At 41.6% G+C, this 25188-nt stretch overlaps 2 protein-coding genes across 2 annotated transcripts in view; both read right to left on the bottom strand.

The window, feature by feature from the left end:
* ptger3 (prostaglandin E receptor 3 (subtype EP3)) overlaps positions 1 to 21487 on the bottom strand; it is a 32929-nt gene extending 11442 nt beyond the window's left edge. The window contains exon 1 of the mRNA XM_034179946.1: positions 20501 to 21487. Coding sequence (XP_034035837.1) covers positions 20501 to 21355 — 855 coding nt within the window. The 5' untranslated portion in view covers positions 21356 to 21487. The remainder of the gene's footprint in view (positions 1 to 20500) is intronic.
* A 2451-nt stretch (positions 21488 to 23938) lies between these two features.
* The window catches only part of zranb2 (zinc finger, RAN-binding domain containing 2), a 28196-nt gene continuing 26946 nt past the window's right edge, over positions 23939 to 25188 (bottom strand). Inside the window, exons 9-10 of the mRNA XM_034179947.1 lie at positions 24970 to 25119; positions 23939 to 24775 (exon numbers count right to left, since the gene is read on the bottom strand). Of these exons, the coding sequence (XP_034035838.1) occupies positions 24715 to 24775; positions 24970 to 25119 (211 nt within the window). The 3' untranslated portion in view covers positions 23939 to 24714. The remainder of the gene's footprint in view (positions 24776 to 24969; positions 25120 to 25188) is intronic.

Below are 25188 nucleotides of genomic sequence, written 5' to 3'. Positions count from 1 at the left end.
AAAGATAGATTGATCATATTTAAGATCGAAGCATTAAATAATGGTAGGGCTTCCTTGAGCAGCCTGGTAGGAATGGGGTCTAATAAACATGTTGATGGTTTGGATGAAGTAACTAATGAGAATAACTCAGACAGAACAATCGGAGAGAAAGAGTCTAACCAAATACCGGCATCACTGAAAGCAGCCAAAGATAACGATACGTCTTTGGGATGGTTATGAGTAATTTTTTCTCTAATAGTTAAAATTTTGTTAGCAAAGAAAGTCATGAAGTCATTACTAGTTAAAGTTAATGGAATACTCAGCTCAATAGAGCTCTGACTCTTTGTCAGCCTGGCTACAGTGCTGAAAAGAAACCTGGGGTTGTTCTTATTTTCTTCAATTAGTGATGAGTAGAAAGATGTCCTAGCTTTACGGAGGGCTTTTTTATAGAGCAACAGACTCTTTTTCCAGGCTAAGTGAAGATCTTCTAAATTAGTGAGACGCCATTTCCTCTCCAACTTACGGGTTATCTGCTTTAAGCTACGAGTTTGTGAGTTATACCACGGAGTCAGACACTTCTGATTTAAAGCTCTCTTTTTCAGAGGAGCTACAGCATCCAAAGTTGTCTTCAATGAGGATGTAAAACTATTGACGAGATACTCTATCTCCCTTACAGAGTTTAGGTAGCTACTCTGCACTGTGTTGGTATATGGCATTAGAGAACATAAAGAAGGAATCATATCCTTAAACCTAGTTACAGCGCTTTCTGAAAGACTTCTAGTGTAATGAAACTTATTCCCCACTGCTGGGTAGTCCATCAGAGTAAATGTAAATGTTATTAAGAAATGATCAGACAGAAGGGAGTTTTCAGGGAATACTGTTAAGTCTTCTATTTCCATACCATAAGTCAGAACAAGATCTAACATATGATTAAAGTGGTGGGTGGACTCATTTACTTTTTGAGCAAAGCCAATAGAGTCTAATAATAGATTAAATGCAGTGTTGAGGCTGTCATTCTCAGCATCTGTGTGGATGTTAAAATCGCCCACTATAATTATCTTATCTGAGCTAAGCACTAAGTCAGACAAAAGGTCTGAAAATTCACAGAGAAACTCACAGTAACGACCAGGTGGACGATAGATAATAACAAATAAAACTGGTTTTTGGGACTTCCAATTTGGATGGACAAGACTAAGAGACAAGCTTTCAAATGAATTAAAGCTCTGTCTGGGTTTTGGATTAATTAATAAGCTGGAATGGAAGATTGCTGCTAATCCTCCACCCCGGCCCGTGCTACGAGCATTCTGACAGTTAGTGCAAGTGATGTTGAACTATGTGCTCTGAATCCATATCGACTATCAGTAAGTAATTTATGTTTATTTATGAATTTGTCTAATCTATTATTGAATAACTTTTCTAATAATTTGGAAAATTGTGGAAGCAAAGAAACAGGTCTATAATTTGTGAAGTGGTGTCTATCCCCAGTCTTATACAGCGGCACAACCTTAGCTATTTTCATTTGATTGGGAAATTTACCGGTTTCAATCAATCAATCAACTTTTTTCTTATATAGCGCCAAATCACAACAAACAGCTGCCCCAAGGTGCTCCACATTGCAAGGCAAGGCCATACAACAATTTTGAAAAAAAAAACAAAAAAAAAACAACAAAAAAAAAAAACGGTCAAACCCCAACGGTCAAAAAGACCCCCTATGAGCAAGCACCCGGCCACAGCGGGAAGGAAAAACCCCCTTCCAACAGGAAGAAACCTCCAGCAGAACCAGACCCAGGGAGGGGCAATCCTCCGCTGAGACTGGTTGGGGCCGAGGGAAAGAACCAGGAAAAAGAGATCGATCACTAATGATTAAATGCAGAGTGATGCATACGGAGCAAAAAGAGAAAGAAACAGTGCATCATGGGAACCCCCCCACAGTCTATGTCTAAAGCAACATAACCAAGGGATGGTCCAGGGTCACCCGATCCAGCCCTAACTATAAACCTTAGCGAAAAGGAAAGTTTTAAGCCTAATCTTAAAAGTAGAGAGGGTATCTGTCTCCCTGATCTGAATTGGGAGCTGGTTCCACAGGAGAGGAGCCTGAAAGCTGAAGGCTCTGCCTCCCATTCTACTCTTACAAACCCTAGGAACTACAAGTAAGCCCGCAGTCTGAGAGCGAAGCGCTCTAATGGGGTAATATGGTACTACGAGGTCCCTAAGATAAGATGGGACCTGATTATTCAAAACCTTATAAGTAAGAAGAAGAATTTTAAATTCTATTCTAGCATTAACAGGAAGCCAATGAAGGGAGGCCAACACGGGTGAGATATGCTCTCTCCTGCTAGTCCCCGTCAGTACTCTAGCTGCAGCATTCTGAACCAACTGAAGGCTTTTTAGGGAACTTTTAGGACAACCTGATAATAATGAATTACAATAGTCCAGCCTAGAGGAAATAAATGCATGAATTAGTTTTTCAGCATCACTCTGAGACAAGACCTTTCTGATTTTAGAGATATTGCGTAAATGCAAAAAGGCAGTCCTACATATTTGTTTAATATGCGCTTTGAATGACATATCCTGATCAAAAATAACTCCAAGATTTCTCACAGTATTACTAGAGGTCAGGGAAATGCCATCCAGAGTAACGATCTGGTTAGACACCATGTTTCTAAGATTTGTGGGGCCAAGTACAATAACTTCAGTTTTATCTGAGTTTAAAAGCAGGAAATTAGAGGTCATCCATGTCTTTATGTCTGTAAGACAATCCTGCAGTTTAGCTAATTGGTGTGTATCCTCTGGCTTCATGGATAGATAAAGCTGGGTATCATCTGCGTAACAATGAAAATTAAAGCAATACCGTCTAATAATACTGCCCAAGGGAAGCATGTATAAAGTGAATAAAATTGGTCCTAGCACAGAACCTTGTGGAACTCCATAGTTAACTTTAGTCTGTGAAGAAGATTCCCCATTTACATGAACAAACTGTAATCTATTAGACAAATATGATTCAAACCACCGCAGCGCAATGCCTTTAATACCTATGACATGCTCTAATCTCTGTAATAAAATTTTATGGTCAACAGTATCAAAAGCAGCACTGAGGTCCAACAGAACAAGCACAGAGATAAGTCCACTGTCCGAAGCCATAAGAAGATCATTTGTAACCTTCACTAATGCTGTTTCTGTACTATGATGAATTCTAAAACCTGACTGAAACTCTTCAAATAGACCATTCCTCTGCAGGTGATCAGTTAGCTGTTTTACAACTACCCTCTCAAGAATCTTTGAGAGAAAAGGAAGGTTGGAGATTGGCCTATAATTAGCTAAGATAGCTGGGTCAAGTGATGGCTTTTAAGTAATGGTTTAATTACTGCCACCTTAAAGGCCTGTGGTACATAACCAACTAACAAAGATAGATTGATCATATTTAAGATTGAAGCATTAAATAATGGTAGGACTTCCTTGAGCAGCCTGGCAGGAATGGGGTCTAATAAGCATGTTGATGGTTTGGATGAAGTAACTAATGAAAATAACTCAGACAGAACAATCGGAGAGAAAGAGTCTAACCAAATACCGGCATCACTGAAAGCAGCCAAAGATAACGATACATCTTTGGGATGGTTATGAGTAATTTTTTCTCTAATAGTCAAAATTTTGTTAGCAAAGAAAGTCATGAAGTCATTACTAGTTAAAGTTAATGGAATACTCAGCTCAATAGAGCTCTGACTCTTTGTCAGCCTGGCTACAGTGCTGAAAAGAAACCTGGGGTTGTTCTTATTTTCTTCAATTAGTGATGAGTAGAAAGATGTCCTAGCTTCAGGTTTGAAATGTTAAGTTACAGATGTATGTTAATGGTTCTACAATCCATTCAATGACCTGTTTTACCACCACCATATCAATTTCATTTTCATTTCATCAACGTAGCACGAACGTCGTGCACACTTTTGAATGTCGGAGAGAAATTTAACAGCAGCAGGCAGTTCAAGTAAAATGTGGGATGGTCTCACTATTTCCAACCACAGGAAGGAAATATTGAGCTCTGTTGATCTCTAACCAGGGCCAGCCCATCCTATAGGTAGTATAGGCAATTGCTAAGGGTGGTGTCCATCCAGAGGGCGCCAGAAATGAGGGAAAATATAAAGTCAACTTTCAATATTCTGATACTAAAACTATACTATTTATCTTTTAATATATAATAAATATAAGCCAATATTGATTTAACTGCATAGCAAAGCCTATAAAATAATAATGACGATAATAGTTTCCTCTTCGCCCCCACTCTAAAATGTCTGATGAGCCCTTCCAGGTCGTTACGTCACTGTGGCATAACAGCAATGTCAAAATGGCCTAAACTGTCTGGTGTCAGGTCACAATTTACGTGATTTAACAACAATGTCAAAACGGCCCAAATTGTCTGGTGCTCAGAGGAGGAAAAATGAAAAGAAGAGAGGTGGAAAAATGGGACCTAGACAGAGATACAGTAAAAATAAGATGAATTATTTTTTCTGTTGCATTGCATCAGGTAGCTAGCGGTGTTAATGTGCCTATATCCATGGTTTGCTAATTACTAATGCATTTTGAGGTGAAGTTCACTTAAAAAGACCTACCCAACATAAACTGTTTTGTTGGGGTGGGAATAGTTGGTAGAGTCTTTGAGTGGAGTTTCTCCTCTTCATTTTGACATGCACTGATCGTCAGTGTCAGCAGCTGTTTACATTATTAGTGAAATGTCATGTCATTAAGCAAAGCTAAAGTTTTCCCTGCTTGTAACAGCTAAAAATTCTATAACATAGTTGTAAACTTATTTATTTATTTGTGTTACAGTTCATCTTGTCTGAGTTTATAGTTTTACTCTTTACCCACATCATTAAGCCCCTCAAATCTTGTGGGGTGACGGTGCCTCCACGAGGCAGTGTCTATATATTGCAAGACAGGCACCTAATGGTTTCACATACTCCTCTTTTCAGTTGTTCTTTTAAGGAGGTGGTTTTTAGGTTTCTAGTTGCAAGGTTTCTAATTTCTTCTACTTGTTCTTAACGGTTTGTCATTGACTTGTTTGACATTTTATTTTCTAAAAACACCAGATTGGGAATCTGGGATAACAGCTTGGGACTCCGGCGAAGGTGGTCGCATCTCCTCCTCCCTCCTTTCCTTCTTTTGTCTCTGTCTCTGTCTCCAACCTTCAAATTCCTGACAGACTGTGAATTCTTCGAATTGCATTTAGAATAACCATGGAATTGATCAGCCAATCTCTCAACCCTACTGACACTATCTTCTCAACAAGGAAATCTGGGCTAGGGACCCTGCGTGCCCAGAAGAAACCATCTCAGGGTTGCTGCATGGCCTTCACCCACTTGCCTCAATTCGGATAACAGACTTCTTCAAAATTAGTGCACATAAACAATGTCAACTGTGTATGTGTTGCCTTTAATTCTGATGTGTGCCATTATTATGGTAAACAAGTAATAAGTGTGGACTAATTGCTGTCTGAGGTAACTGGAGTGTAAACATAATTTCTCCACTGTGAGATCAATAAAGTATATATTTAACCTATCCCGCAGGCTATGTTCTCCACAACTGGAAGGAGTGGCGTGTGGCGTGCTTGGTACCACTCTCCATGGAAGATGTCGAGGATTTATTTTTATTTGTCTTTATGGTAGTTGGGCTTCTGCTGTCAGGATTATGCACTGCCCTGATCTACCGGAAAATTGGCAAGATGGCTGCCATCAAAACCATAACCCCATGTCTGTCCATCATGATTATGGAGGTTGGCAAAGCTGTACAGTTTCAGACTGCGTTGACTCTTGAACTGAAATGCAAGTTGGAATGCATCTTGGAGCAGCTGTCTGCCCTGCAAAACCATTGATGTTGGAGACCAGTGAATATTCATTTATACAATTGGACATTTAATAGAAGTCGCATTTGGCTCTGTGCTTCTCTATCTAACCCAAACACGGTAACCTTATCAGTTTCCGTAGGTCAAAATGCCCTGCTTGTTTTTCCTCCAGAAGATTTCAACGGCCCTGGTGATGCACATCGCTCCCTTTCTCATCTGCCCTCCCCCACAGACTCTACGCACACACAGACAGGACTGATATGAACCACCTGCACACAAGGATGCACACTCCCCCCACCCTTCCTTGTGTTTCTGTCACCACCCCCACCCCGACCTCTGCACTTCCCACGCCCTTTCCCCACTGGGAGGCCATACCGCACGGCTGCCGCAACCTCCCACTTCCACCCCCCAAGCTCGGTTGCGTGGCATGAAGCTGCTGCAGCCCATACTCACATTGCCTCAATTCGGATGACGGACTGTTTCAAAGTTTAGCGTACATAAACAATCAAATGTTATATGTGCGGTTGTTTTAATTCTGATGTGTGCCATCATTCAACTAGTAATAATTGTGGATTAACTGCTGTATTTTTGTCTGAGGTAATTGGGTGATAGGAATTTCCCTTTTAGGGATCAATAAAGTTGTTTGAATCTGAATCTTGAATTGAAGATTGATTTAGTTTCTTGTGAGTGTATGTAAATGTGGAATTTACTGTAAGTGGGTCGGGGGGAGCACCATTAAAAATCTTGGTTAGGGCCGGTGTCCTGATGAGATGAGCTACCCGTTGAGAGGCATTCCACCACGCAACTGCACCTGCGCAGTTCTCTCTACCCCGGACTTTAACACCTCCTTCCCCCGTCGAGTTTAGCGGTGGAGCCCATCTCGACAGTACACAGTCACCTATCGAGATGAGCATTCACTACTGGGCACAACGCTTCTTTGGACAGTGTGATACAACAAGAACAGCAATGGAAAGTCAACTAAGTCTATTATCTTTTACAAATTTTTAGCATCATAAATAAATAATGTGCAGTTTCCAAACATTTAATTACATTGCACATTTACCTCACCTATGATCATGCGTTCAGTGTCCACAAGAAGCAGTTTGCTTGCTTTTTGTGCCTCATACAATAAACATATTTACAACAGATTGTCTGTTCAGTGGCCAGAAGAAGCGGTTTATGCATGTTTTGTGCCTTGTACAATAACATTGTTTACCTTGTCAGTATTTGCTCATTAACACTGTTTGCATTTTAAATAAATAATGTACCAATTAAATTAATTGTACATTATTTGCATGAAGTGGTAGCACCCCGTTTCAAAAATAAATTTGATTTATAGACCAGTATGACATATATTTTTTCATCTTCATGACTAATTTTTGGACAGATGCAACTAATACTTAGGCTAAACACAACCCAATCCCATGCCAGCTCGTGATGGCATGACGAAAAGCAAATTAATCTATGGTTTGTGATGCCGTCATGAAAATGTGGCACTTTTCGTGACAGGCGCATGAAATGGGGGGTGGGGAGTTATGGTTAGGGGACGGGAAACCTGTTATGGTTATGGTTAGAGTTGGGAGAAGGGGGAGGATAGTAAATAGTAAAATAAAAAAAAAAGTGTCACGAAATTGGGGCACTTTTCGTGATGGGGCACTTAAAAAAACATGAGACTGGGCTGGCTAAACCCAGAATAGCTTAGCGTGTTAACGACAGCATTAACTATAGATTATAGAGTAAAACATAGCAGGGGTGGTGACCAAGTAGTTAGTGCGCTTGCTTTCAGTGTGGAAGTTTCCCGGATCAAAACCCCACCCTAACCACATTTCTCTATGTAATGTGGAGTTGTGTCAGGAAGGGTATCAGGCGTAAAACTTGCCAAATCAACATGCAGATCCACCTTGGGTCTGCTGTGGTGACCCTGAATAAAAACAAGGAAGCAGCCAAAGAGACTTAAGCCCCTTTCACATTGGTGTGGGCGTAGAACTGCTCAACTCAGCGTATTGTCTACGCTGAGTTGAGCAGTTCTACGCCCACTTTTAGCAGCTCTACATCGAGTTTTTGCTCCCTACGCAGGAGTATGTTGAGGGCTACGCACATAGGATGGAAGAAATTAAACATGTTTAATTTTCTTCGGTGTAGAGCGCCAGATACAGTTTTAAGCAGGTCTGCGCAGCACAGCATTACTGCATGCAAGTCTGTGCAACATGGCACTCCTTTATAGAACCAAAACCTGAGTGCGTGAATCCAGAGTGAATCAGGTGAAAACATGATCACACAGCCCACAGCACTTGTGTGTGATCAGAACAGGGAATCGAACCTCAACTCAGAAATCCAGAAACAGCAGGTCGGTCGCTCGCTCACTCCCTCTCTCGCACGCACTCTCCGTCACTCTCACTCTGTCTCTCTCTCTGTGTCTGGTCAAACCTGTGACTTTAAAATAAAAGTGCACTCGCTGCATGTCAGTGTGCTCATCAAACGTCCTGATCGATCAGGTCTGATCAAACCTGAAAAGAGCTGTCTCTTTAAAATAAATGTGCACTTTCTGCATGTCGGTACACTCATAAAACGCCCTGATTGATCAGGTCTGATCAAATCAGCGGACCTGATCGGAGCAACTGGAGGTTGAAAAGTTTAACAAGTCACAGCGTTTTGTTCAGGGCAGCCTTTACCGCAGCCAGACTCAGCAGCATCTGGACACAATGAAAGTGATCCACAAAGACAAAAAAAAAGTAACAATAATGTTAAATGACTCTGTTTTTGAGCCGCACCTCACCTGCAGTAGAACTGGTTTAATAGCAGCATGGTACACGCGACTGTGTGAACACATTAAAAAGCGAACACACGCAGCTGCAAGGATGAAACGAACACTGAAAAAGGCTGAGTACGCGCGCATTTCGGGCGTATTTAAATGAAACACAACGCCGCAATGAGCAGCTCTATGAATACACCAATGTGAAAGGGGCTTTACAGTGAGTATTTGAACACCCTGCAATTTTGCAAGTTCTCTCACTTAGAAATCATGGAGGGGTCTGAAATTTTCATCTTAGGTGCATGTCCACTGTGAGAGATAATCTAAAAAAAAAAAAAAAAAAAAATCAGGAAATCACAATGTATGATTTTTTGAATAATTTATTTGTATGTTACTGCTGCAAATAAGTATTTCAACACCTGTGAAAATCAATGTTAATATTTGGTACAGTAGCCTTTGTTTGCAATTACAGATGTCAAACGTTTCCTGTAGTTTTTCACCAGGTTTGCACACACTGCAGCAGGGATTTTGGTCCACTCCTCCATACAAATCTTCTCCAAATCCTTCAGGTTTGGAGTTTCAGCTCCTTCCAAAGATTTTCTATTGAGTTCAGGTCTGGAGACTGGCCAGGCCACTCCAGGACCTTGAAATGCTTCTTACGGAGCCCCTGCTTAGTTGCCCTGGCTGTGTGTTTGGGGTCATTGTCATGCTGGAAGACCCAGCCATGACCCATCTTCAATGCTCTTACTGAGGGAAGGAGGTTGTTTGCCAAAACCTCACAATACATGACCCCATCCATCCTCCCTTCAATACGGTGCAGTCGTCCTGTCCCCTTTGCTGAAGAGCACCCTCAGAGTATGATGTTTCCACCCCCATGCTTCACGGTTGGGATGGTTTTCTTGGGGTTGTTCTCATCCTCTAAACATGGTAAGTGGAGTTGATTCCAAAAAGCTCTATTCTGGTCTCATCTGACCACATGACCTTCTCCCATGCCTCCTCTGGATCATCCAGATGGTCACTGGTGAACTTCAAACGCGCCTGGACATGTGCTGGCTTGAGCAGGGGGACCTTGCTGCCCTGCAGGATTTTAAACCATGACAGCATCATGTGTTACTAATGTAATTTTTGTGACTGTGGTCCCAGCTCTCTTCAGGTCATTGACTGTGTAGTTCTGAGCTTTCTCAGAATCATCCTTACCCCACAGAGTGAGATCTTGCATGGAAGCCCAGACCGAGGGAGATTGACAGTCATCTTGTGTTTTCTCCACTTTCTAATAAATAATCATAACAGTTGTTGTCTTCTACCAAGCTGCTTGCCTGTTGTCCTGTAGTCCATCCCAGCCTTGTGCAGGTCTACAGTTTTGTCCCCGGTGTCCTTAGACAGCTCTTTGGTCTTGGCTATGGTGGACAGGTTGGAGTGTCATTGATTGAGTGTGTGAACAGGTGTCTTTTATACAGTTAACAAGTTCAAACAGGTGCAATTAATACAGGTAAAGAGTGCAGAATAAGAGGGCTTCTTAAAGAAAAATTAACAGGTTTGTGTGGTAGGTGTTCAAATACTTATTTGCAGCAGTAACATACAAGTAAATTATTAAAAAAATCGTACATTGTGATTTCCGGATTTTTTTTTTTTTTAGATTATGTCTCTCACAGTGGACATGCACCTAAGATGAAAATTTCAGACCCCTCCATGATTTCTAAGTGGGAGAACTTGCAAAATCGCAGGGTGCTGGCTGTCTGAGTGGTGTCGAGTGGTGTCCAAAAAATGAGGTGGGCTTCATAGATATTTGGCAAAGCTTCTGGGGAAAACCTGGTCTTGTTAGGAGAGACGGCATCCATCCCACTTTGGATGGAGCAGCTCTCATTTCTAGAAATCTGACCAATTTTCTTAAATCCTCCAAACCGTGACTATCCAGGGTTGGGACCAGGAAGCAGAGTTGTAGTCTTACACACCTCTCTGCAGCTTCTCTCCCCCTGCCATCCCCTCATTACCCCATCCCTGTAGAGACGGTGCCTGCTCCCAGACCACCAATAACCAGCAAAAATCTATTTAAGCATAAAAATTCAAAAAGAAAAAAAAATATAGCACCTTCAACTCCACCACAGACTAAAACAGTTAAATGTGGTCTATTAAACATTAGATCTCTCTCTTCTAAGTCCCTGTTAGTAAATGATATAATAATTGATCAACATATTGATTTATTCTGCCTTACAGAAACCTGGTTACAGCAGGATGAATATGTTAGTTTAAATGAGTCAACATCCCCGAGTCACACTAACTGCCAGAACGCTCGTAGCACGGGCCGAGGCGGAGGATTAGCAGCAATCTTCCACTCCAGTTTATAATTAATCAAAAACCCAGACAGAGCTTTAATTCATTTGAAAACTTGACTCTTTGTCTTGTCCATCCAAATTGGAAGTCCCAAAAACCAGTTTTATTTGTTGTTATCTATCGTCCACCTGGTCGTTACTGTGAGTTTCTCTGTGAATTTTCGGACCTTTTGTCTGACTTAGTGCTTAGCTCAGATAAGATAATTATAGTGGGCAATTTTAACATCCACACAGATGCTGAGAATGACAGCCTCAACACTGCATTTAATTTATTGTTAGACTCGATTGGCTTTGCTCAAAATGTAAATGAGTCCACCCACCACTTTAATCATATCTTAGATCTTGTTCTGACTTATGGTATGGAAATTGAAGACTTAACAGTATTCCCTGAAAACCCCCTTCTGTCTGATAATTTCTTAATAACATTTACATTTACTCTGATGGACTACCCAGCAGTGGGGAATAAGTTTCATTACAGTAGAAGTCTTTCAGAAAGCGCTGTAACTAGGTTTAAGGATATGATTCCTTCTTTATGTTCTCCAATGCCATATACCAACACAGTGCAGAGTAGCTACCTAAACTCTGTGAGTGAGATAGATTATCTCGTCAATAGTTTTACATCGTCATTGAAGACAACTTTGGATGTGGTAGCTCCTCTGAAAAAGAGAGCCTTAAATCAGAAGTGCCTGACTCCGTGGTATAACTCACAAACTCGCAGCTTAAAGCAGATAACCCGTAAGTTGGAGAGGAAATGGCATCTCACTAATTTAGAGAATCTTCACTTAGCCTGGAAAAAGAGTCTGTTGCTCTATAAAAAAGCCCTCCATAAAGCTAGGACATCTTACTACTCATCACTAATTGAAGAAAATAAGAACAACCCCAGGTTTCTTTTCAGCACTGTAGCCAGGCTGACAAAGAGTCAGAGCTCTATTGAGCCGAGTATTCCTTTAACTTTAACTAGTAATGACTTCATGACTTTCTTTGCTAATAAAATTTTAACTATTAGAGAAAAAATTACTCATAACCATCCCAAAGACATATCGTTATCTTTGGGTGCTTTCAGTGACGCCGGTATTTGGTTAGACTCTTTCTCTCCGATTGTTCTGTCTGAGTTATTTTCATTAGTTACTTCCTCCAAACCATCAACATGTCTATTAGACCCCATTCCTACCAGGCTGCTCAAGGAAGCCCTACCATTAATTAATGCATCACTTGACCCAGCTATCTTAGCTAATTATAGGCCAATCTCCAACCTTCCTTTTCTCTCAAAAATTCTTGAAAGGGTAGTTGTAAAACAGCTAACTGATCATCTGCAGAGGAATGGTCTATTTGAAGAGTTTCAGTCAGGTTTTAGAATTCATCATAGTACAGAAACAGCATTAGTGAAGGTTACAAATGATCTTCTTATGGCCTCAGACAGTGGACTCATCTCTGTGCTTGTTCTGTTAGACCTCAGTGCTGCTTTTGATACTGTTGACCATAAAATTTTATTACAGAGATTAGAGCATGCCATAGGTATTAAAGGCACTGCACTGCGGTGGTTTGAATCATATTTATCTAATAGATTACAATTTGTTCATGTAAATGGGGAATCTTCTTCACAGACTAAGGTTAATTATGGAGTTATGCTGCTTTAGACTTAGACTGCTGGGTGGTTCCCATGATGCACTGAGTGTTTCTTTCTCTTTTTGATCTGTATGCACCACTCTGCATTTAATCATTAGTGATTGATCTCTGCTCTCTTCCACAGCATGTCTTTTTCCTGGTTCTCTCCCTCAGCCCCAACCAGTCCCAGCAGAAGACTGCCCCTCCCTGAGCCTGGTTCTGCTGGAGGTTTCTTCCTGTTAAAAGGGAGTTTTTCCTTCCCACTGTAGCCAAGTGCTTGCTCACAGGGGGTCGTTTTGACCGTTAGGGTTTTTCCGTAATTATTGTATGGCTTTGCCTTACAATATAAAGTGCCTTGGGGCAACTGTTTGTTGTGATTTGGCGCTATATAAATAAAATTGATTTGATTAGATATATATATATATATATATATACTCATTCAGTCTTACATGGAACGTTATTAACTAATATTTTTAATGGATTTGGGAAAGATAATTTTAAAGGTGGAACCCAAAAACGGCAAATGTTAAAATATTGATGTTGCTTAGACCAACCAACTGAAAAAAATACTTGGCTTGAAAAAAGTGGAGAAATTAAAACAATCTTCAATGCAGGTCTTATCAGCGAGCTAAATACATAAATAAATAAATAAAAATAAGAACAATAAATAAATTGAAATCTTTTGGACAGTTTCCCAAACAACCATCCAGATACACAGATGTACTGTTTCCCCTCCTGACACTGGGTTAATAGATGCTGTGGTTTCTGTGAATATCTGGGTGGGACTGATGTCATTGTGCACTGAACAGAACCCTGAACAGGTCTCGTATAAGTGGATTGTTCCTGACAGGCCAGCAGCAGCCATTTCTCTCTGATTCACATGTAGACCAATTCCCCCCAAAAATTGAAGAATTAAAACAAAAATAAAATTTCCCATCCAATGAGATATGTAACTCCTCCAAAAGTAAGGCTTATAAGCAAATTTAAAACATTTAAAGGAAAATTCATGTGCCTACTACTATCTACAGTAAGAACACAGATAACTCATCTCAAATTCACCAGCTGTTCCTGGACAGACCAAAGCAAACAGAATAATTATTGAATAAATAAATAAACAGACATCTTCTATTATGTGAGGGGCGTAAGTCGATTCCTGTGCAGTGCATCAACAGTTTCTCATGGGTGCTGTGAAAACCAGGGGCACAGTATGACTGGATCAGTCACAGGAGGTGAGAAACTGACGCTGAAAAAAAAGGTCTGCTTGAGGTTTCTTCCTGTAATCAAAAAAAAAAAAATGCTGCAGGAGTTGTTACTTTCTTGTGCAGTATTCCAGTTAGCTTTCAAACTTAACCTGCACTAGAAACCAAACAATGTGTAGAGGGACAACTACTGATTCCTCTGTTTTTGTTTTCCTTCATTCAGCCACACCGGAATAAGATGTAAAGATGAAGCTTTTTTCAGGCATCAGTATCTTTTTTCACCACATTTGCACTAAATTAGAGCTGCATACATGCAGTCACCTCCAGAACGAAGAAGGAGAGCTGACTGTTTTGTGTGTGTGCCAGCTCTGAGCGCTTTTAAGTTGAAAATCCCTAAACTATTATTTTATTTTTTTCTGATTTGTCACTCAAACTCCATCACAATAAGAGACAAATAAATAAATAAATAATTGTGATAGCAGATTGTACAGACCCTTAGTCCTTTGCTGAGGGTGAGTACTTTTTACAAAGTGGCTATCTGTACATAGCCATATCAACAATATAAATTTCTGTTTTTTATGTAGCATAGCTGTGTTATGCTGTGTTCACACCGGGCGCGACGCGAGCGACAGCAGCGACAGGTTGCCATGTAATCCCTATATAAGGACGCGTTTTGGTGCCAAGTCACACAGCGCGACGCGATGGACGCGAATGAAGCGATTTTGAGCTATTGGTGCGTTTGTGGCGCGATATTGCGTCGCATCATGTCGCGTTGCCCTCCTCCCCAAGTTGAAAAATCTGAACTTTTTCGTCTTGTCGCGCCGCGAATGACCAATCAGGGACTGAATATGTAGTGACGTGGAGATGTCTGGAGTTTGACTGAAGATGTGAACATGTCCTATATCTGGTAGCAGCCTATGAGCAGGACTTATGTCTCTTTTGTCCTTTATTTCACAATTATGACAGAGTTTTTGGAGCGAGCAGCAGCCCCACAGCAGGGGGAGCGGACTTTCTTTTTCTTTTTATTTTACGTGCGTGCACGAGCGAATCGTCCATGGAGATTATTTTACTTATTAACTACACAGATGTATAATAAAACAAATGGTGACTGGTTTCTAAACACAATTATGACAGAGTTTTTGGAGTGAGCAGCAGCCCCACAGGAGGGGGAGTGGAGTTTCTTTCTATTTTTTTACGTGCGTGTGTGAGCGAATCGTCTGTGGAGAATATTTTATAAATTAACTACACAGATGTATAATAAAACAAATGGTGACTGGTTTCTAAACACAAGTATCCTACAGCTAGCCAGGCCCCTGTAGTCGGTGCGGACCAAGGTAGCTTAGCCGCCGTTAGTTCCCCTCCGGCAGATCCCGAGCAGCCGGGAAAGCAGGCCGACTGGGTGACTGTGAGGAGGAAGCGTAGTTCTAAACAGAAGCCCCGTGTACACCGCCAACCCGTTCACATTTCTAACCGTTTTTCTCCACTCGGCGACACACCCGCCGAGGAACAAACTCTGGTTATTGGCGACTCTGTTTTGAGAAATGTGAAGTTAGCGACACCAGCAACCAGTCAATTGTCTTCCGGGGGCCAGAGCAGGTGACATTGAAGGAAATTTGAAACTGCTGGCTAAGGCTAAGCGTAAATTTGGTAAGACTGTAATTCAGGTCGGCAGTAATGACACCCGGTTACGCCAATCGGAGGTCACTAAAATTAACATTGAATCGGTGTGTAACTTTGCAAAAACAATGTCGGACTCTGTAGTTTTCTCTGGGCCCCTCCCCAATCGGACCGGGAGTGACATGTTTAGCCGCATGTTCTCCCTGAATTGCTGGCTGTCTGAGTGGTGTCCAAAAAATGAGGTGGGCTTCATAGATAATTGGCAAAGCTTCTGGTGAAAACCTGGTCTTGTTAGGAGAGATGGCATCCATCCCACTTTGGATGGAGCAGCTCTCATTTCTAGAAATCTGGCCAATTTTCTTAAATCCTCCAAACCGTGACTATCCAGGGTTGGGACCAGGAAGCAGAGTTGTAGTCTTACACACCTCTCTGCAGCTTCTCTCCCCCTGCCATCCCCTCATTACCCCATCCCCGTAGAGACGGTGCCTGCTCCCAGACCACCAATAACCAGCAAAAATCTATTTAAGCATAAAAATTCAAAAAGAAAAAATAATATAGCACCTTCAACTCCACCACAGACTAAAACAGTTAAATGTGGTCTATTAAACATTAGATCTCTCTCTTCTAAGTCCCTGTTAGTAAATGATATAATAATTGATCAACATATTGATTTATTCTGCCTTACAGAAACCTGGTTACAGCAGGATGAATATGTTAGTTTAAATGAGTCAACACCCCCGAGTCACACTAACTGCCAGAACGCTCGTAGCACGGGCCGAGGCGGAGGATTAGCAGCAATCTTCCACTCCAGCTTATAATTAATCAAAAACCCAGACAGAGCTTTAATTAATTTGAAAACTTGACTCTTAGTCTTGTCCATCCAAATTGGAAGTCCCAAAAACCAGTTTTATTTGTTGTTATCTATCATCCACCTGGTCGTTACTGTGAGTTTCTCTGTGAATTTTCGGACCTTTTGTCTGACTTAGTGCTTAGCTCAGATAAGATAATTATAGTGGGTGATTTTAACATCCACACAGATGCTGAGAATGACAGCCTCAACACTGCATTTAATCTATTGTTAGACTCATAACCATCCCAAAGACATATTGTTATCTTTGGGTGCTTTCAGTGACGCCGGTATTTGGTTAGACTCTTTCTCTCCGATTGTTCTGTCTGAGTTATTTTCATTAGTTACTTCCTCCAAACCATCAACATGTCTATTAGACCCCATTCCTACCAGGCTGCTCAAGGAAGCCCTACCATTAATTAATGCTTCGATCTTAAATATGATCAATCTATCTTTATTAGTTGGCTATGTACCACAGGCTTTTAAGGTGGCAGTAATTAAACCATTACTTAAAAAGCCATCACTTGACCCAGCTATCTTAGCTAATTATAGGCCAATCTCCAACCTTCCTTTTCTCTCAAAATTCTTGAAAGGGTAGTTGTAAAACAGCTAACTGATCATCTGCAGAGGAATGGTCTATTTGAAGAGTTTCAGTCAGGTTTTAGAATTCATCATAGTACAGAAACAGCATTAGTGAAGGTTACAAATGATCTTCTTATGGCCTCAGACAGTGGACTCATCTCTGTGCTTGTTCTGTTAGACCTCAGTGCTGCTTTTGATACTGTTGACCATAAAATTTTATTACAGAGATTAGAGCATGCCATAGGTATTAAAGGCACTGCACTGCGGTGGTTTGAATCATATTTATCTAATAGATTACAATTTGTTCATGTAAATGGGGAATCTTCTTCACAGACTAAGGTTAATTATGGAGTTCCACAAGGTTCTGTGCTAGGACCAATTTTATTCACTTTATACATGTTTCCCTTAGGCAGTATTATTAGACAGCATTGCTTAAATTTTCATTGTTACGCAGATGATACCCAGCTTTATCTATCCATGAAGCCAGAGGACACACACCAATTAGCTAAACTGCAGGATTGTCTTACAGACATAAAGACATGGATGACCTCTAATTTCCTGCTTTTAAACTCAGATAAAACTGAAGTTATTGTACTTGGCCCCACAAATCTTAGAAACATGGTGTCTAACCAGATCCTTACTCTGGATGGCATTACCCTGACCTCTAGTAATACTGTGAGAAATCTTGGAGTCATTTTTGATCAGGATATGTCATTCAAAGCGCATATTAAACAAATATGTAGGACTGCTTTTTTGCATTTGCGCAATATCTCTAAAATTAGAAAGGTCTTGTCTCAGAGTGATGCTGAAAAACTAATTCATGCATTTATTTCCTCTAGGTTGGACTATTTTATTTCATTATTATCAGGTTGTCCTAAAAATTCCCTGAAAAGCCTTCAGTTAATTCAAAATGCTGCAGCTACAGTACTGACAGGGACTAGAAGGAGAGAGCATATCTCACCCATATTGGCCTCTCTTCATTGGCTTCCTGTTAATTCTACAATAGAATTAAAAATTCTTCTTCTTACTTATAAGGTTTTGAATAATCAGGTCCCATCTTATCTTAGGGACCTCATAGTACCATATCACCCCAATAGAGCGCTTCGCTCTCAGACTGCGGGCTTACTTGTAGTTCCTAGGGTTTTTAAGAGTAGAATGGGAGGCAGAGCCTTCAGCTTTCAGGCTCCTCTCCTGTGGAACCAGCTCCCAATTCGGATCAGGAAGACAGACACCCTCTCTACTTTTAAGATTAGGCTTAAAACTTTCCTTTTTGCTAAAGCTTATAGTTAGGGCTGGATCAGGTGACCCTGAACCATCCCTTAGTTATGCTGCTATAGACTTAGACTGCTGGGGGGTTCCCATGATGCACTGTGTGTTTCTTCTCTTTTTGCTCTGTATGCACCACTCTGCATTTAATCATTAGTGATCGATCTCTGCTCCCCTCCACAGCATGTCTTTTTCCTGATTCTCTCCCTCAGCCCCAACCAGTCCCAGCAGAAGACTGCCCCTCCCTGAGCCTGGTTCTGCTGGAGGTTTCTTCCTGTTAAAAGGGAGTTTTTCCTTCCCACTGTCGCCAAGTGCTTGCTCACAGGGGGTTGTTTTGACCGTTGGGGTTTTTCCGTAATTATTGTATGGCTTTGCCTTGCAATATAAAGCGCCTTGGGGCAACTGTTTGTTGTGACTTGGCACTATATAAACAAAAATTGATTTGATATGATTTTGATTTGAAGTATCAATCAATCAATCAATTTTTGTATGACAAAGTATGACAGCGTTTTTGGGGGAAGAGCGAGGAGCAGCACCACAGCAAGCAGCAGAGTTTTTTTTTTTTTTAATTGTTTACATGTGCGCATGTGAATGGGACAGGAGGTCCTCAAACTGGGTACTGCAGAGGCGGAAGGACCGCTGAAAACAGCCATCATCCAGACGCAGCTCCTGCAGCAAATAGTGATACTCCCTAAATTGGGAATGTCTGATGACGTTTGTCAGCTTTCCACCACAACTCGCTCCGTGTTATCGAGGTCCGTCATGTTAACTTGACTGACAACCGAAGCCGGCGAGCGGAATGGAAGCTCCTCCTATTTGATGACGCACTGGGGCGAATTTTCGCAGCAAAAGTAGAGCGACACACCGGGCGATGGTGGCGTGTACGTCGCCATGCAACCCCCGCAAGTTTGTAGCGTCTGATCACGCCCAGTGTGAACGCGGCATTAGGAGTTTTGGTTAGGATTAAAGTTTTGAGTTTAAATTAAGTCTAAAGTTTCTCCACTGGTATGTATGATGACTTCATGCTCTGACCTATTGCAGATCTGAGGTGCTGTGATGTAAGTGGTAAGTTGGCCCTCTGGGCAGGTGGTATGGGTTCACATCCCAATCGTGTGATATTTTTTCCTACTTCAAGTATTAATGACTGCAGTAAATGATAAAAATAGATAATTACAAATATTTTTGAACCACAGATCAGCCCTACATGCAGATTGAAAACAAGTAAAGGCCCTGTCACACCTTGACGATTGAGCCTGCGTATGCCGACCATATTAAAAATGCTGGCACACGTCTAATAAATTAATGCAGCTGTCACACCTTGATGATTAACCAGCGTAAGATGAGAGCCCCGTTTACACCCAGTGGTTCTGGTCGGTACTGCATGGTGTTGTGCACGTCAGAAACAGAGTAATTTAAAATGTTATTTTTTATTTTCATTTTTTATCTTAGTGGACCATTTTCATTGTGTACAAAATGCTGATGAGTGGACCGGCTGTGGAAAACGCTGCCGTGAATGAATGGAGGGCTGTGACTTTTAAAGCACCAGCTGCTTTCTGATCAGGTCATCACAGACCTGAATAATGAAGCGCCAGATGACCGAGATCAGGTGTGATCAGACCCGAATGAAGTGCTGTGTGATCTGTCGGTGTGGTGATCCTACAACAGCCGGCACTTTAAATGTTTAAACAACGCATTAATCAGGCGTGATCACCCTGATCGATCGATCAGGTCATCTGATGATCACACCACAGCGACGCTGCCTTAAAAGTTTAAATCATCATAGCGCTTCTGTGTGTTCAGAGTGCACGGCACCGGCATGAGAACGCACCTGCAGCAGGAAAAACCACAGAAGGACTTGCTTTAAAACGCTACGTTTCCAGCCACGAATGAAAGGATTTTCCGAGGTCATTTTTAAAAATCAGGAGCTTTATGTGGATTCATGTCCATCTGTGATGGTGAATTGGACTGAAATGAATAGGTCAGATAATCCATGTGTGAATGAAACAGTTGATCTGCATACGAATCGCAGCTTTCAGCCAATCGGTGGCCAGCATTAATGGGCGGATGAGTAAGAAACATCTGCCAACAATCACATAACTTACCTACAACTTGTGTCCAGCATGTGCGGGAGGTGAGTCACGCTAGCACTGGTTGGGAATTTTCAGCATGCCCAAAATTTTTTGAGGAGCTCAGCTTATCAGGAGGCACATCAGCGAGCTTCAACGTGTTTCAGCGTGCATCAACTTGCTAAGTTATAAAAAAAACTTACCCTTAACTTACTGGACTTATGCCAGCGTTCGGCATACGCTGGCTAAATTGTCAGGGTGTGATAGGGCCTTAAAGGTGCGTGCCCATAAATCCTACATACTGTAGCTTTATGCTGCACTTGCCAATAAAACCCAAATGACTCTCCAGATAAAGTGCGATTTCCCAACATTTTGAGCTACTTTCACTGGAATCTTAGCAGCATGTGTCAGAGATGTAAAAACATACCAGCAGAGGAGACCAGCATATAAGGAGGACGCACATTATCCCGAGAAGCTGGATGACGGTCTCTGTGGTGAGCCGTTCCCACTGCTTGGAGGACTGAGACGCGCCGGACTTGGTTTTGCAGCGGACAACTAAACCTCGGATCGTCAGCACGTTGCAAGAAAATGTCACAAGCAGAGAAAAAATCCCAAGCGCGGCGAAAGTGATGGAGAAAAAGAAGTTCCCGGGCACGTCTCTGTCCCCGGTGTTGATGAAGCACCAGGTCCCGGGCCACTGCAGCGTGTATTTACCGACACCGGCGACGGGCAGCAGCGCAAAGAGCAGCACCGCGCACCAAATGACAGCCAGAGTCTGCTTGGTCACACTCGTCTTCATGTGGTTCGAGTACCAGTGCGGGTTCGTTATGGCCATCGCTCTTTCCATCGCCATAGCGCTGGCCAGGAAGAGCGCGCACAGGCCAAAAGTTGTCATGCACACGCCGAAAAAGGCGCACAGGTTGCCCGAGGAGTCGATGCGCTGCCACTTCAGGCCGGCTCGGTAAACGGAGATGACGATGGGACTGGTGAGAAGCTGACCGAACAGGTCCGCCAACGCTAGCGAGCCGATGCAAAGCAAAAAAGATCTCTTGCGTTTGTTCTCCTTCTTTCTGTAAGAGATGCAGACCAGGAGAAGAGCCAGAGAGTTCCCCACCATGCCGGTGATCATCATGCTGATCGGGAACCCCACCGACACGGATGCGCAGCTGGAGTTCTTGGTGCCGTTGGCTCCGCGCAGCGTCTTGGACACGTTGGAGTCCAACATCTCTCCTCCGGTGGCGCTTTTCCGCTCTTCCATAAACTCGCAAAGTTCCGAAATCATTCGTTCCTAAAGGCTGAGTTGATCTCTGATTGACAAAAACCAACGTTTTGGTCCAGCATCCTCGTGCGCTCCGAGCTGCCGCATGAATCCTGCGCGTTAAGTGCCGACGCGCTCTTTACGCGCAGGAGGCGGGACGACGGATGAAACGTTTAGCAAAAGCACAAACATCTTTTGGATGCGCTCACGCAGTTTTAAACCGTGTGGCGCAAAATTCGCCTGAATTCCCATTGAGGAGATGACTCTTAAATATTCACCATCTTCTTTAACAATGGCACTAAGCCAACTACAAATTTGAAAAACAAGTATTTTCTGTATTATCCAAGAGCATTTGTGCTCAAATGTGCACATCCAGTAAAGGCGGTAAGGTCCATTTTTACAATAATAAACCAATTATTCATTTGTGTAATCATAAAACAATGATAAGCACACAGCTGTTTACTCACTAACAAATGAAATGCGCTTTCAAAAAAGTACCTGCAGTTTACACACTAGTTTGCAGTAGTAACATGCGCCATCTGTTGACTACAAAGAGCATAGCAACTGAACCTGCCCAATTTATTGTTCAAAAAAAAAAAAAAAAAATCCCTTTATTTGGCAAGTCTACATACTGTATAAACTCTCTCTCTGTATATATATATATATATGTATAGAGAGAGAGAGAGAGAGAGAGAGAGAGAAACCTGGCTCAAGACAATTATGATGAAAAAAAGCTTTTGAAGTTTATTTTTAAAAATCTCAGTCAAATAAAATCAAATTTTGTCTCCAAACAATCCTGTTCCAATTATTTAATTTCATCAAAGGAACTGATTTAAAAAAAAATCTGGGTAGATGCACTGCCTGTTACATGAGAGATAAAACTGCATTAACCTGAGAAAAACAAAAATAAAATTTCTTCCAAGTTTGACTACAGAAATCAAAATTCTACACACAATGCAACGACAATGTGAAAAAGATTTTTAATTTTTGTAAATTTATAAAAATAAACTGAGAAATCACATGTACATAATATTCACAGCCTTTGCCATAAAGCTCGAAATTGAGCTCTGGTCCATCCCCTTTTCTATTGATCATCCATGAGATATTTCTACAGCTTATTTGGAGTCCACCTGGGGTAAATTAATTTGACTGGACATGATTTGGAAAAGCACACACCTGTCTACATATAAGGTCCCACAGTTGACAGTACGTCAGAGCACAAACCAAGCATTAAGTCAAAGGAATTGTCTGTAGACCTCTGACACAGAATTGTTTTGAGGCACAAATCTGGGGAAGGGTACAGAAACATTTCTGCTGAAGGTCCAACAGAAGTAGTTCAGATCCACCAGGACACTTCCTAGAGTTAGCCACCCATCTAAACTGAGCCATCAGGGGAGACGGGCATTAGTCGGGAAGGTGACCAAGAACGTGATGGTCATGCTATCAGAGCGCCAGCATTTCTCTGTGGAGAACCTTACAGATGGACAACAATCTCTGCAGCAATCCACCAATCAGGCCTGTATGGTAGAGTGGCCAGACAGAAGCCACTCCTTAGTAAAAGGCACGACAGCCCACTTGGAGTTTGCCAAAAGGTGTCTGAAAGACTCTCAGACCAAGAAACAAAATTCTCAGGTCTGATGAGACAGATTAAACACTTTGGCGTAAATGCCAGGCATGTTTGCAGGAAACCAGACACCATCCCTACAGTGAAGCATGGTGGTGGCAGCATCATGCTGTGGGGATGTTTTCAGTGGCAGGAACTGGGAGATTAGTCAGGATTGCAAGAAAGATTAATGTAGCAATGTAGAGACATCCTGGATGAAAACCTGCGCCATAGCGCTCTTGACCTCAGACTGGGGTGACAGTTCATGTTTCAGCAGGACAATGACCCTGAGCACACAGCTAAGACAGCAAAGGAGTGGCTTCAGAACAACTCTGTGAATGTCCTTGAGTGGCCCAGCCAGAACCCAGACCTGAATCTAATGGAACATCTCTGAAGAGATCTAAAAATGGCTGTGCACCGATGCTCCCCATCCAACCTGATGGAACCTGACAGGTGCTGCAAAGAGGAATTAACAAAACTGCCCAAATATAGGTGCACCAAGTTTGTGGCATCATATTCAAGGCTTGAGGCTGCAATTACTGCCAAAGGCGCATCAACAAAGGGTGCGAATACTTATGTACATGTGATTTCTTAAGTAATTTATATTCCATTAATTTCCAAAAAAATTCTAAAAAATTTTGCATGTTGTCATTATGGGGTGTTCTGAATAGAATTTGAGGAAGGAAAAACCAAATTTAATCCATTTCTGTAACATAAAAAATGTGGAAAAAGTGACATGCTGTGAATACTTTCCGGATGCACTTAACACCTTACATAAGCCTCCATGACACAAAACCATTCTTAAAGACAAGTCTCCTTTCAGGAGGGCTCCACAAATCTGTTTTTTTTTTATTTTAATGGAAGGCACTTTATAATCGAGTATTTTATATATATATATATATATATATATATATATATATATATATATAAAATCCACACCCCTGTGTAAAAGACAACAGTGAGCTTGTATTGTTGAATTTATGGATCCACACAGAACAAGAAAGGATGCCGACAGGATTTTATTTACATGTACATTGTTTTGCCAATAAGAGACATATTATTACATGTACCAATGAAACCTATCAATATTTAACAGGTTTTCCAAGTGACAAATGAGGAATAAGTATCAAGGAACGGGCCACTGCAGTGTTAAAGACACTTTAACCAAATAGAATGTTCAATTTACTGCCACCACTAAAAAATATCAATAATGTGAATACTTACCTTGAAGAAAAAACAAAGACCCCCCCCCCCCCAAAAAACAAACAAACAAACAAACAAACAAACAAACAAACAAACAAAGCTTAAAAATAAATTTCACATACTGAAAAAGTCAAATTTCATTGCTACAGTTGATAATCTATAAAGGAGGCAAAATACTTAAGATTTTAGTTTTTAAAAATGACAAAATATTCAACACCATCTTAGATGCTTTGTTGGTCTGACAAATACAACCTAAATTTATTAAGTGACATTTTCTCCAGAAGTAAAATGTAGTTGCATGAAGATATTAAGCAGACGGTGTGTACAGAATACATCCTCTTCAGAGTACATCTGACTTCCCTGTGTGGCCTGATGTATGTTTATTGAACATCTATAATTACTGACACTTGTTACATGTGGTGTGTTTGTGGTTTAAAAATGGGACCAAGTATGACAAAAATTTGGCATGTATTTTCTCCTTTTGCTGTGGGGAATAAGACTGTGGATTCGATGAACACATTGAACAGATGCGGTTGTCGTCCTTATAAACAACATGCACTTTCAATGGCCGTATCAGTTATTTCTTTTTCAAACTGGAGCCAGAATGGGAGGAGCCAGAGTCGTCGTCGTCACAGTGCCTGAAACCACACAAAACACCATGGAAGGAGAACATTCAGCTGTGCACACGTGGAACATTTACTATATCACAAGGTTCACAAACAGGTAAGAGTCAAAAATGTCAACATGTTTCATTTAAATCAATTCCCAAAAGCCAGGCGACAGATGGCTAACAATAATCAGTGCCAGTGTGGTATTCCACAGAAACCCAAACCTTTCGGACGAATGGGATCTAGAACGCCTGCGTTTCCTCCCTCCAGATGAGGACCTGGAGCGACTGCGCTTCTGTCTCCTCTCAGGTGAGGAGGAGGCTGAACGGGACCTCTTCAGGGGAGAGGAGCCCTTTCCAGACCTGGAGCTGGATCTTTTGGGAGAATAAACCAAGCACTAAGGTCAGTAAGGTCAAGTCAGAGCCGAACAGGTGCGGGTATTT

Source organism: Thalassophryne amazonica, chromosome 10 (assembly GCF_902500255.1).
Source record: "Thalassophryne amazonica chromosome 10, fThaAma1.1, whole genome shotgun sequence".
Taxonomy (NCBI): domain Eukaryota; kingdom Metazoa; phylum Chordata; class Actinopteri; order Batrachoidiformes; family Batrachoididae; genus Thalassophryne; species Thalassophryne amazonica.
The sequence above is the reverse complement of the archived record's forward strand: the minus strand, read 5'-3'. Positions and strand labels throughout refer to the sequence as shown.